General features: G+C 38.7%; 1 protein-coding gene and 1 long non-coding RNA gene across 3 annotated transcripts in view; one reads left to right on the top strand and one right to left on the bottom strand.

Moving 5' to 3' along the window:
* Positions 1 to 296: 296 nt before the first annotated feature.
* On the bottom strand, positions 297 to 5965 carry TMEM17 (transmembrane protein 17). The gene is made up of 4 exons (XM_025469023.3): positions 5741 to 5965; positions 2368 to 2471; positions 2083 to 2196; positions 297 to 1205 (listed from the first exon to the last, which is right to left on the bottom strand). The coding sequence occupies exons 1-4, from the start codon at positions 5838 to 5840 to the stop codon at positions 927 to 929; spliced, it is 597 nt and encodes a 198-aa protein (XP_025324808.1). The 5' UTR covers positions 5841 to 5965; the 3' UTR covers positions 297 to 926.
* The window catches only part of LOC112673375 (uncharacterized), a 114933-nt gene continuing 108316 nt past the window's right edge, over positions 5965 to 12581 (top strand). For both annotated transcript variants that reach the window (XR_004819219.2, XR_004819220.2), the window contains exons 1-2: positions 5965 to 6212; positions 12163 to 12254. This is a non-coding gene — a long non-coding RNA (uncharacterized LOC112673375). The remainder of the gene's footprint in view (positions 6213 to 12162; positions 12255 to 12581) is intronic.

Raw genomic sequence — 12581 nt, forward strand, 5'->3', positions numbered from 1 at the left:
TATTAGCGAGGGAACGTGCTCATTTAAGATCATGACTATTGTCCCTTTGCTCATCTCAGCTCTGTGTACTATTAACAAGCACCCTGCTTTTCAAATCAAGCCGGGTGTGAATTTACTGGCTATGAGTTTTTCAGTGAACAATGATCTAGTAGGTGAGGTGAAAAGGGTTAATGTGCCTAGCCCAGTGCCCACTACATAAAAGGCTCTCTAACCCTGTATATATGTTTCTCTTTCCCTTGCAACTCTGTAATAAAAATAATAAACCCACAGCCCAAAAGAATTATACAAGACAGGAATAATTTGTTGCAAATACTTTAACATAAATATTTCATAATTTATTATAAAGACATTTTGCACATCATGACTATAAATACTGAACATGGTTTTATGAAAATTACAATTTTATGATTTCCTAAATACCATGATAATCCACCGGTTTTTAACTTCAGTATAAAAGCTAGGAGTAGGGTTAGAATTTAACCCTAGCAGACATGAAAAATCGGTATCTAGATTTACAAATATATAATACATCAGAATACTGACAAGAATTGCCATGTGCTTCAGACGTACTGCCAAGGCATGAATAGCCAACAAGTTTAACAGAAATATACACATTTCTAGTTTTAGGTGCTACCTAGAAATATTCCCGTAAAGCTCGTAAACTGTGACTACTAACACAGACTTCTACACACCTGAAAAGTCAACAAGAATATTAAGAAATCTGGTGCCAAATGGACACTATTTAGGCTTTAGGGTTGACTCACTGCTTTCATGTACTATACAGTCTTATTACCCCCAACTTTGCAATTTCAAAGCTAAAGAATATATAGTTCAAAACACTAGCTTTGTTCTCCTCATGCTAGAACTCTGATATTTTCCTCTTGTGGAAAAGCTGACCTTTCAGCTTTTCACTCAACAGCACTGGGTCAAATCTCTTCTATACAAGATCTCATTCTTCTCACGCCTCCTCTATATGCAGAGAGCCGGTCAAAGTCTTGGAGGTGGAAACGAGTCGCCAACTGATTTACCATTTTCCTCAGGGTAAGAAAGGCTGAAACAACTTGGAAAGTAAGGAACAAAGTAAAGATGATGTGTATCGCTTTTTCCAAGGGCAGATTTGTTAGGCCCTCATTAAAGAGCAAGAAGAGAATTAAAGGCAGCTGCAATAGGAGGCTCAAAAGCCAAAAGCCAGCCAACTCAGGAACCTGCAATGACACACAGTAAGAGTAATCACATCAGTAGAGGACAGTCTTTTGTTTATACGGATCAGCACTCTGAAACCTACATTATGAGCTCTGTAATTCAAAAGGAGTATAACATGGTCCCTGTCCTCAAAGGATTTACAGTCTTGATTAAAGGTGAAAACTAACTGATGTGGCAATGCTAGAACAACATACCTTGGTGAATAATGAAATGCACCACTTAGAGGTATGAACTAAATACTACAAGAAATAAGACAAGAGACTACTTAGGGTAGGTAAAAGAAAGAACCCAAGGACGTAAGCTTTTAGGGTTGGGTAGAAGGAAGAAGAGGCTTAAGAAGGTAAGTAAGCAAAGATGTGGAATGAGCACAACTAGGAATCAACATGTCAGCCTGGAATGGATGCTTGGGTTAGGAAACAGCAAGAAATACAGTGAGGCCTGTGGGTGGGACCTGGAAAACCAGAGAAATCTTTAGGCAGCATCCCTAAACTCTGGTAGCTGTGGATGCTTATGCAGCATGACGATTCAGAAAGCATGTGCCTGGCACAGGATTCCTGAATCTAGACATGTTTAATTGACCAAGTATTTTCAACAATGGTGAGAAGAGGGGAAATTGTCAATTCTTAAGTATTTACTATGTTCAGGTACTTTATATAAATTATTTCACTTAATCCCAACAAACGGTGGAGTAAATATTTTCTCCATTTTATATACAAAGAAACCAAGGCTCAAGAGATTCAGCAAACCGACTACAGTGACAGAAACAGTAAAGCTGCAGGCAGGCCTTTGCTCCTTTTACCACATCTCTCTGCCTTTTCCTTGCTATGAAAACCATACTGCCTTTATATGTAGCACTGAGCAAAGGAAAGAAGAGCCTACCTTTTCCTGTAGGTTCCCCATGTAGCCCAGATACAACCTGATACCTTCAATTAAGGTTATTAGGATGATAACAGTGACCACAATAAATTTGTAGTAATCAGGCAAGATTGAATACTAAAAAACAAAGCAAAACACAAAAATTAGCATGTCTGTAAAAATCTCATAGATAGTAAAACTGACCTGGGATAGAAAACAGATATTAAGAACTGTAATTTATTGACAATGTAACAATGCCAGGGAGGGGCAGGAAAGATCTCAGCAGAAGTATTAAAAGCATAGACTTACCTTCATCTGAAGCATCATAACGCTGCTTATCCACCAAAGTGGGAAAAAGTAAGTGTTAAAATAAAGTGACATCTGCAACGCCAAACTAGATACCATTTCATTATCTACAAAAGAAAGAGAAAAAGAACAAACTCTTAATCCTGGTCAATGCCCTAGAGGTCCTTTCGTTTCTTAAAGTTAGTAACTACGGGGTTGGTTCAACAAAGCTCCAAATTTTAAGCCTATTTATAATTGCTGATGGTGAAAAGAAATATTCATCATAATACTATTTAATACTATTTAGTTCTTGGGGATGTGTTATATAGTTTTCAATTACTTTATCATTTTGCCATTACAGCCTGTTGACTTTTTTGTACATTACCGGTATAGATTAAATGTGGAATATTAATATGAATCCTGTTGAACAGATAAAGATCGTTACCTCCTTTATAGAGTTCTATGTAAATAGAGGCTATAAAATGAACATGTAAAATACATAAACACTAATCTCACAAACGAACCTCATACAAAAACTAATCCCTCTAAATTACAGACACACCCCTCTTCAGCATACCCTAATCCCACCCATTCATTAATACCCATTTAATGCCACTTTTTTCCATAAATCCTTTCCTGATCCCATTCTCCTATCCCAGCAGAAATCTCGTCTCTTCTGTCTCTAACCTGTGTGTAATAAAGTGTTAGCAAAGAACCACATCCCCTCACTCTAGAAACAGGCTAGTGTGGTACAGAGATCATGAACTGTGGAGTCCAAGTAAACCCCTAACTCCTCAAACACCTCTGTAACCCTGGATGCCAGACTTGGGATAAATTATTTACACTTTCTGATTAATTTCTCAACTAATCAGTTTCTTCATCTGTAAAATGGTAACATTAAAAGTACCTCACAGGTTGCTTGTGAGGAGGATTAGAGACCATTAATTATCTCACCCTTCCACCATGCCTAGTGCTTAGTTAGGCCCTCAACAACATTAGTCCCCCTTGCTTCTCTTTTACTTAATACACAGCCTCACTGTAAGCACAGACTATATTCTACCCAAATTTGAGACCCTCAGAGAACCTAAAATCTTGCTTTACACCTGGTACATACCAAATACGCATAAGCAGAAAGAATGAATTAATGGAAACGTACCATCATAAATATCAATGGAGCCAAAAAAAAAAAATGGAGCCATTTGTGATATAGGAGATTCATTTATTTAAGGCCGACTGCAAGATAGCTTTTGCTTCTATGTAAGGAAGAAGGGTCCCAAATTAAGAATTTGATTTTTTTAAATTGAACCCTACAAATACATCCTAAATTTGACTAAATTCTATCAATTTAAGAACAGATGTAGATTTTGAAATCAACTGCCCTAAATGTAAGAATTTATAAAGGCTCTAGAATAAATTTCTTAAAAACAGATTTTTTTCCTCCATAGCTGAGTATATCTGTCATTTAATAATTTTAAAATATAAGAAATAATCGTGGTCTCTCACAGCAAGCTCTTTAGCTTTTTTCTGTTATTATCTACTTTTGCTTATCCCTATTTAAAATTTTTATTCTGCTTATTCTTATTAGATTATCACTGACAAATGAATTCTTAAAATTTGTTTAACTTGAAGGCAACTCGCCAGCCTAGGATTTTTTTTTTTTTTCATAACAACAGTACAACTCTTGGTCAGTGGACATGGTAATGGTATATACTTGTAATTACAGTGCCAAAAGTCAAACCTACTTTGGATTCGCAGGAAGAAAATGTGTGTGTGTGTGTGGGGGGGGAAATGATTAATTAAGCTGACAATTTTAATACATTTGGAGAAGCCAGTCAAATTTTGCAAAGTAGTTTTTGTGTCAGAAATCGCGTACGTGAGCATCTTAAGAGTTATGCTAGGTCTATCTTTCGGCATTTCAAACTTATAATCATGCAGTTGAAAATCAAGTTAATATGTAAATGAAACTTGAAAGCCACAAGACATGAATTTACTAAATTTTGCAAAAGTACAAGTTGAGTTCTGTAAACGGAATTTAAATTAAAACATTATATAAATCAGGGGTAGGCAAACTACCAGCCAGCTGCCTGTTTTTGTATAGCAAGTGAGCTAAAAATGGTTTTTTCACATTTTTAAATGGTTGGGGTGGGGGGGTGGGTAAAAAAAAAATCCAAAGAATAATATTGGGTGACACTGAAAATCCTATGCAATTCAAATTTCAGTGTCCATAAATAAAGTTTTATTGGAACACTGCCACATGCATGCATGTTACCCTTGTCTATGGATGCTACAGAGGCCTATGGGCTGCAAAGTCTAAGGTACCTGCTTGTCTGGCCCTTTACAGAAAACGTCCCCTGCCCCTGCCTGACACCTTGCATCATCAGATTTCAGTGCCTGTTTAGTCTTTGCTTTAGAATCACATTTAAAACTCATCCTCCACGTTATGTCTTTCTCTGTACATCCTGAGTCTTGAAGAGGCCTAAATTCAGGGTGCCAACAATGCAACTATGGGGATTTACTTTTCTCTTCCCTCTTAAAAAAAAAAAAAAAAATCCCTAAACCAAGCAAGAGGAAAAGATTTCTATTCCCTAAGTGATCAAAAAAAAAATTTTTTTTTTGGTTGACAGAATGATCATGACATCATGATGTAAGAAGGGGAAACGGTGTCGGAGGAGCCCGAGTGACCACCTGCCATCAAGTTGAAGGCGGCGGCCTCGGGGTGTCTGCTTATGGGATTCAGACGCTGCGGGGACCGGGCGAGCTTGGTGCAAAGCGGGGCTATTTGGGCAGCTGCCTTGCCGGAGTGGATAGCGGCTTCAAAATGACTCAAAAAAAAAAAAAAAAAAAAAAAGTATTTCCGCCTCTCCCATCCGAAGACGGGCTCGCGGTGGAACGCACTTGTCCCGCTAACAAAAGGGAAAGGGGGAAGACATTCCGACCCGGGCGGGCAGTGAGTGGGCCGGGGCGCCGGCGCGGGCTGCTTCCGCTCCAGCGCGGCCCCGCAGAGCCAGGGCGGAAGTCGCGGGGAAAAGCCGCGCCGGCCTGCGCGCAGGGTGCGAAACCGGACATGTGCTGCGAGGGCGGTTTTCATGCATTTTTAGTTTTTGAGGCAGGCTGGCGCCACCTCAGCTGCTCGGCTTCCAGTTCGCCAGCCAGGCCGCAGCACCGTCGGCGCAGGACCCGTCGTGAGGGGCGTGGGGGTGGAAATACGAGGCTGGAGGCGCCCCAGCCGCTGCCGCAGCCCCAGGCTCAGCCCCTCCTCCGAGGGCGCTTCCCGCACTGCGGTGAACCAGCTGAAGGCGAGACCGCCATTTTAGGTCCGGGCAAAATCTGGCCACTCCATACCCCGCGCCAGGTCGTCCGCAGGCCTTCCCCGCTGCGAGGGGCCTCGGCCACTCACCCGGACCGTCGCTGTACTCTGGCCCGGTCCGGTTGGAGTCGCTGAACACGGTCCGGCTGAAGTTTCCCAGCCGCTGGCGGACCGGATCCGGCAGCTCCATGCCCGGGCCTCCATACAGCTCGCAGCGAGGTCTGCGGACGCAGCCTCCTCCTGCGGTTCCCACGGCAACCGGGCCGCGCGAGACGCTGGGGCCCCCGCGCACGCGCGGCCGCACCGAAGCCCGGGGCCGTGACCGGGGCGCGGGGGCGCGGGGACCGTCGCCTCTGCCCCGCGCACCGCCGGGTGCCCAGCCGCGGGGTCCTCCGTCCCGTTTTAGGGCCTCACCGCCCTTGAGACAAATAGAAATAATAATAATAAGTGACCTGAGGTCGGATCGTGATGCCAGGAGCCCTCACAGCTTTGTCAGTGGAATGCACACTTTCTGGAAGGAAATTGAGAAGGAACGGAGAGCTTAAAGAATGCTCACGACCTGGTAGTTCCTTTCCTAGGAGGGTTTTTTTTTTTTTTTTCCTAATTTTTAAATTGTTATTATATTAGTAACATATACTGTGTAGGCATATAAATAAGATATTTTAAATTATTTATAGGATACATTTATATATATACACACACGTTGGATGGAATATATTGCTGCCTCTTTTTTTAAAAAAATGCTTGCAATGAGTATTTGATTAAATGGGTTAGCTGTAAGGAAAAATTTACCAAAAATAAAGGGAAAATTTATTTAAAAAAAAAAAATGGAAAAACTAGAAGTGAACCTAATTTTGCAAAATATATGTGTGTGGATACACTGAGGAGTACTTGATGGAATGGATTAGTTTTATTTTTTTATTTTTTATTTTTTATAATAAATTTATTTTTTATTGGTGTTCAATTTGCCAACATAAAGAATAACACCCAGTGCTCATCCCGTCAAGTGCCCCCCTCAGTGCCCATCACCCATTCGCCCCCACCCCCTGCCCTCCTCCCCTTCCTCCACCCCTAGTTCGTTTCCCAGAGTTAGGGGTCTTTCATGTTCTGTCTCCCTTTCTGATATTTCCCACACATTTCTTCTCCCTTCCCTTATATTCCCTTTCACTATTATTTATATTCCCCAAATGAGTGAGAACATACAATGTTTGTCCTTCTCCGATTGACTTACTTCAGGAATGGATTAGTTTTAAGTAAAAATTTACCTCAAAGAAAGGAAAAACTTAGAAGTCAACCTAGTTTTGCAAAATGTATGTGTGTGGATACATGAGGAGCAGAGGTGGAGGAGGTGGTACAAGCACCCTGGCTTAAAAAAAAAAAAAAAAAAAAAAAAAAAGACAAGGAAATAGTCCAAAATGTTAGTTTTTATTTCTGGGTGGTGGGTTGTGGGTGATTAAAATTTAAAAGAAATTTCTGTGTCTTCCAGCTTTGTCTCAAATAAGATGTATTCTTATTATTTTTTTAAAGATTTTATTGATTTATTCATGAGAAACACAGAGAGAGAGGCAGAGACACAGGCAGAGGGAGAAGCAGACCCCCTGCAGGGATCCTGGATCCCAGGATCACACCCTGAGCTGGAGGCAGGTGCTAAACCGCTGAGCCACCCAGGGATTCCTTTTTTTTTTTTTTTTTTTTAATTTTTATTTATTTATGATAGTCAGAGAGAGAGAGGCAGAGACACAGGCAGAGGGAGAAGCAGGCCCCATGCACCGGGAGCCCGACGTGGGATTCGATCCCGGGTCTCCAGGATCGCGCCCTGGGCCAAAGGCAGGCGCCAAACCGCTGCGCCACCCAGGGATCCCTACCCAGGGATTCCTAAGATGTATTATTTATTTATTTATTTATTTATTTATTTATTTATTTATTTATTTATTTATTTATTTATTTTAAAAAAGATTTTATTTATTTATTCGTGAGAGATACATGGAAGGAGAGGCAGAGACACAGGCAAAGGAGAAGCAGGCTTCATGCAGGGAGCCTGCAGCACCCTGGGGTCACGCCCTGGGCCCAAGGCCGGCCTAAACTGCTGAGCCACCCAGGGATCCCTAAGATATATATATATATATTTTTTTATTTTTTAAAAACCATTCAAGTCGGACACCTGGCTGCCTCAGTCGTTAAGCCAGGGGCTGTTGATTTCTGCTCAGGTCATGATCGCAGGGTCCTGGCGTGTATCCCATGTAGGGCTCTGCGCTCACCACTGGGTCAGCTTGTCCCTCTTCCTCTGCTCCCCATCCCCAATCCCACTTTCTCTCTCAGATAAATTTTTAAAATCTTAAAAAAAAAAACCTCAAACAAGTATATATTTACAGAAAAGGACACGAACTGAATATACATGTGTAACCTGATCAAGAAATACAGCCTTAGCAGGCCTTCTGGAAAGCTTGCCCTTCCTAGTCCCCTTGTAGTTAGTGACTGACTGTAACAGACCTTTTCTGACTTTTAATACCAAAGAATAATCTTGCCTATTTATATGCTTTTTGCAAAAGTAATTCTATATTGAGTGCTATTTATTTATTTATTATTTATTTATTTTATTGAGTGCTTTTTAAAAGAAAAATCTACCAATTTGTCCTTCAAATAATTTTTAGGAAATTCACATTGTTGACGGTAGGTTCTTTTTCCTTGCTGTTTGTGGCACACCACAGTAAGTGTATCCATTCTACAGTTGGAGAGCATCTGTGTATTTTCTAGTTTGGAGCTGTTATGTATGAATGATGCCACTTTTGGTGAAAATATCCCTCTGGGTGAACATGTGCATGCATTTGTGTTGCTCTTATTCCTAGGTGTAGAATTGCTGGCTTGTGAGGTATGACTCAGCTGTACCAGATACCGCCAACAGTTTTTGGTTGTACCAACTTCTATTGCCTCCAGCAATGTCTGAGCATTCCTGTGGCTTCAAATTTGTCACCATCACTTGTTATCTTTGATCCTTTTCTCTTAGCCATTTTTATTGGTGTGCGGTGAGCAGTTTTACTTTTACCATCACAAGGAAGATCGTACTTATTTGCATAAATGTCAAGGTGTATTTAGGAAGTATGGGAGGAAATAGTTACATGGCTAGAATTTCAAAATTATTAACATGTTTAATGCAGTCCTACTATTTTTGGGGGCGCTGTACTAGGCTAATTAGGGATATGGTCCCTCCTCATCCAGAAGCTCAGACCAGTGAGAGAGGTAGAAACAAATAAGTATGTATATGTTAGTAAAGGAAAAGAGATGAGGAAGCAAGTAATTCTAGTTGGAGATTTCAGGGAAAAGTGAGCTAAGTTCTGCTTCTCTTTAGCATGGAACCTAAGCCTTTGCATCTCCAAAAAAGGCTCCAGGACCTCCCTGAAGCTGGCTTAAGTGGCTTCTTTGTTTCTCAAAGCATCTTCCTCTGTGTTACTTTGGTCACAGTACTAGTCATGCTGTACTAGAATTGTCTATCCGTGTCTGTTTTTCTTGCTAGTTCACAAGCTATTTGAGATCAGGGATGATCTTTCACCTTTATATCCTGAACACTAGTATAGTGCCTGACCTACAGTGGGAGCTGGGTAACTATGGAATGAATAAAGGGAATAAAAGATCTAAAGACCCATATCTTCTCATTTCTAGTTCAAGGATTTAGCCAGTTCCTACATACGGTTCATTCTATAGAATAGAGAGTTGATATATTAGGACACAGTACGTTATAGTGTCCCCTGAAAATTTAAACTTGGCAACAAAGAATCAATTTTCATGTATTAAATTAGCCAAGATTTTTATGAAGGGCATAGTGAACTAGGAAGCCTCATGCTCTGCTGATTGAATTATAATTTGAACAATCTCATTGAGGGAAGCTTTTGGCAATATGGACAAACTGTCTTAAAAATATTTCTGCTTTTCACACAATAATCCAAATTTTAAGGCTCTGTTTTGGGGTTATAATCATAAACACTATAAATAAAGCTTTATATACAAAGATATTACTTCCAATGTTATCAATATTAGTTAAAACAAACAAAAAAAGCTGTTGAAGGAGCATTTGAAGTGTCCAACCACAGATCTAGTTAAACAGAATAGGATATTAATGGTGAGGTTTTGGGCTATAGTGGAAAAAAATACCCATGGAAGCAGAGAGAGCAGGGTTCAAATCACCTAAAATTCTCACTTTACCACCTGAGAGTTGTGGAATTGATTTCAGACTTTTTATTATGATTGATGTGAAGATTGTATCAATAGAAAAGGCTTTCTGTTAGTGATAGCTATCACTGACAGATCTATTAAAATGTTGTTTGTGAAGAGGAAACCCCTACAATGGAGTGAAATCATGCCAGCATTTGATTTTCTGAATTCGATTGTACCTGCAAGACAATATCTCCATTGCTTTGATATGAATACCCATAAAACAGTACATGCATGTTAACCAAATTTATCAAAAGCCTGAGTGAATTCTCCTAAACATTTTCCCTAGCATTGAAAAAAGGATATGGAACACTTGTTCAGATGGCAGTTATTTCATCAAAATCCTGGAGGAAAAAATGGATAGCATAATGGGTATTTTTCCTTTAAATTATATTTATTATTTAAATATCCTGCAATAAGCATGCATTTCATAGTTTAAAAGAAATCTTATTAAAATAAATTGAAAGGAAGAGGCAATAATGGTGTAAAAATATATTAGAAAAGAGTATATTAGAGGCAGAAGTTGTGGTTTAAAAAGAATCCTGTCATTATTGATGGTCCAAAGGGCTGAAAAAACTTTCCAAATATTATTTTGTTGGTGCTCACAATATTTGTAGGCAATCACATTAGTGAAATAAGAACAAAGAAGGGAATCCATTTTCACGTAATCAAGAGACTAATATAATTTTAGTTTCCTATATCCTAGACCTATTACTCAGAATCTAAAGAGAAGTATGGAGTCTTCCTTCTTAAAATCATGGGAATCATTCCCAGTAAGATTCATAACTGACCCTATTAAGTCAAACTGTTTACTTTTTTATATGAATGTTGATGGTCAGAATAATAGCTTCTCCAATAATTGCTTAATGCTTTTTGCTGGGGTTTAATACATTCATGGTTTACTTTCATAAATATTTATTTTCACAAAAATATTGAGCCTAGTGGAGTAGTTTCTTTCTCTTTGACAGGAGGCAAAGTTGTCTGGTAATAGTGTATTATCTCATGTGACAAGAAACTAATTTGGGGAGTTATTTAAATCACTCTTTGGCATAATAAAGTTATAAATTCTTACCTTTTGATGCTAATAAAAACTTTAGAAACAATATGTAACAGAGAACATGTTATTCAATTTATTGCCTTAAAATGATCTGTGAGACATTTCTAAGAATTTATATAAATCTAAAAAACATATGCTTGGATATAATATTTTCAGATATGATTCTACATCAGCATCTGCATTAAAAAATCTAAATAACCTGAAATATAATCTTATAATCTTGAAGTTGTTAATGAATAATCAGAAGCTTTTTGAATCCCAAGTATAATATATTCTACTCATAATATTTTTCAAGTTTATAAGAAAGAATCAGGCTATGAGTTACACAGAAAGTCAAATTTCATGAAAGGAATTTTTCTTACCATATTAAGTGATATTTGAAAGCTGACTTTAATATTTTATCTCCAAAGGCATCCCCATTGAATATTAGAATGCTGTGTATATTATAGTTTTTTGGTTCTGTGACATTTCTTTGTGTTAGACAAGCGCGCCGCTCGTCTGCTACAGCAAACAACTGTTCCATGTATCAAACTATGTGGGAGATGGGAAGGACAAACCTAAGAAGATCAGCAAAGCAAAACCTGCCTCAGGAAACCTCAGATCTGTCAAGTGAATTGTGATATTGATTAGAAGCAAGTGGCCATTTTATTGAATAAGTAATAAGTTCCATTTTTAGTAATGATAGTATTGCTGAGCTTAATGATATTTTTATATTACATTAATATTATATTACATGATGTAAAATACACATCGTTTTTCTTTCTAGAAGAAAATTAATCTTTACCTTTTGTTGACTATAATAAAATATTGCCCTCTGCACTCAATATCGATACAGTTGTAACCTCTTGCTTGTTATAAATTGTGATTCTGTGCTTTTAACATAGGGTACTTTTGTCTGTAAGAGCATACTACACATTGCTTAGTCAGGTTCACTTTTTACCTTTAATCACATCAAGGTTGTATGAGTAGAAATCCTGTAAATGGGCAATTGAGTATTAAAACAAAAAATATACACATAGGTAAAGAATTCAAATAAATTTGAATTATTTATTGTATTTATGTAGATGAATAACCTAGCCCTCTAAATTTTCTTGGATGTAAATTTGCTTTGCAAAATAGAAAATCATTCCAATTATTCTTGTATCCCATTCCCTTTCCTACTGTATTTTTAGTTAATACAGAATTCTTCTTCATCTTCTTCTTCTTCTTTTTTTTTTTTTTTTCAACACATGCTATGACGATTAACCAGAAGTTCCAAGTAATGGGAGACAAGTGCAATAGGATGTCAATAGAGATGTTGGCTGGGCCCTGGCTAAGTACCAAAGCTGTGCACAGAAGGTGGTAAGTTCACATTTTCTGAACTCGGGGATCTCCTGTGGTTAGGCCAGCCTACTAAAAAAATGTTAGTAGAGTGAAACAGCCCTACCATTCAACATTCCCCAGACCACTGCATCCCTCCTCCCTGAAGTATAAGAGTGAGCGGAGAAGGCTTTTGTGGAGTAGAATGTTCGTAAGGATACCATATTCCCTCCCTTCACCCCATTGTCACTGTAAGAGAAGAGATGGGAGTTACTTCTTCCTCTCAAAGTCTAGAGAAAGCCCTCAAGAGAATTGCTTATTATAAAGTTTAGAAACCCTCAACTTTTCCACTTTACTTGGTTGTAGACT

Source organism: Canis lupus, chromosome 10 (assembly GCF_003254725.2).
Source record: "Canis lupus dingo isolate Sandy chromosome 10, ASM325472v2, whole genome shotgun sequence".
In the NCBI taxonomy this organism is placed as follows: Eukaryota; Metazoa; Chordata; class Mammalia; order Carnivora; family Canidae; genus Canis; species Canis lupus.

Coding starts and splice junctions, on each gene's coding strand:
- TMEM17 (XM_025469023.3), bottom strand. CDS start 5,840: ATGGAGCTGCCGGATCCGGTCCGCCAGCGGCTGGGAAACTTCAGCCGG. Junction 2,472..5,740: donor AGAGTACAGCGACGGTCCGG/GTGAGTGGCCGA, acceptor TTTCTTTTGTAG/ATAATGAAATGGTATCTAGT. Junction 1,206..2,082: donor TGGGGAACCTACAGGAAAAG/GTAGGCTCTTCT, acceptor GTGTCATTGCAG/GTTCCTGAGTTGGCTGGCTT.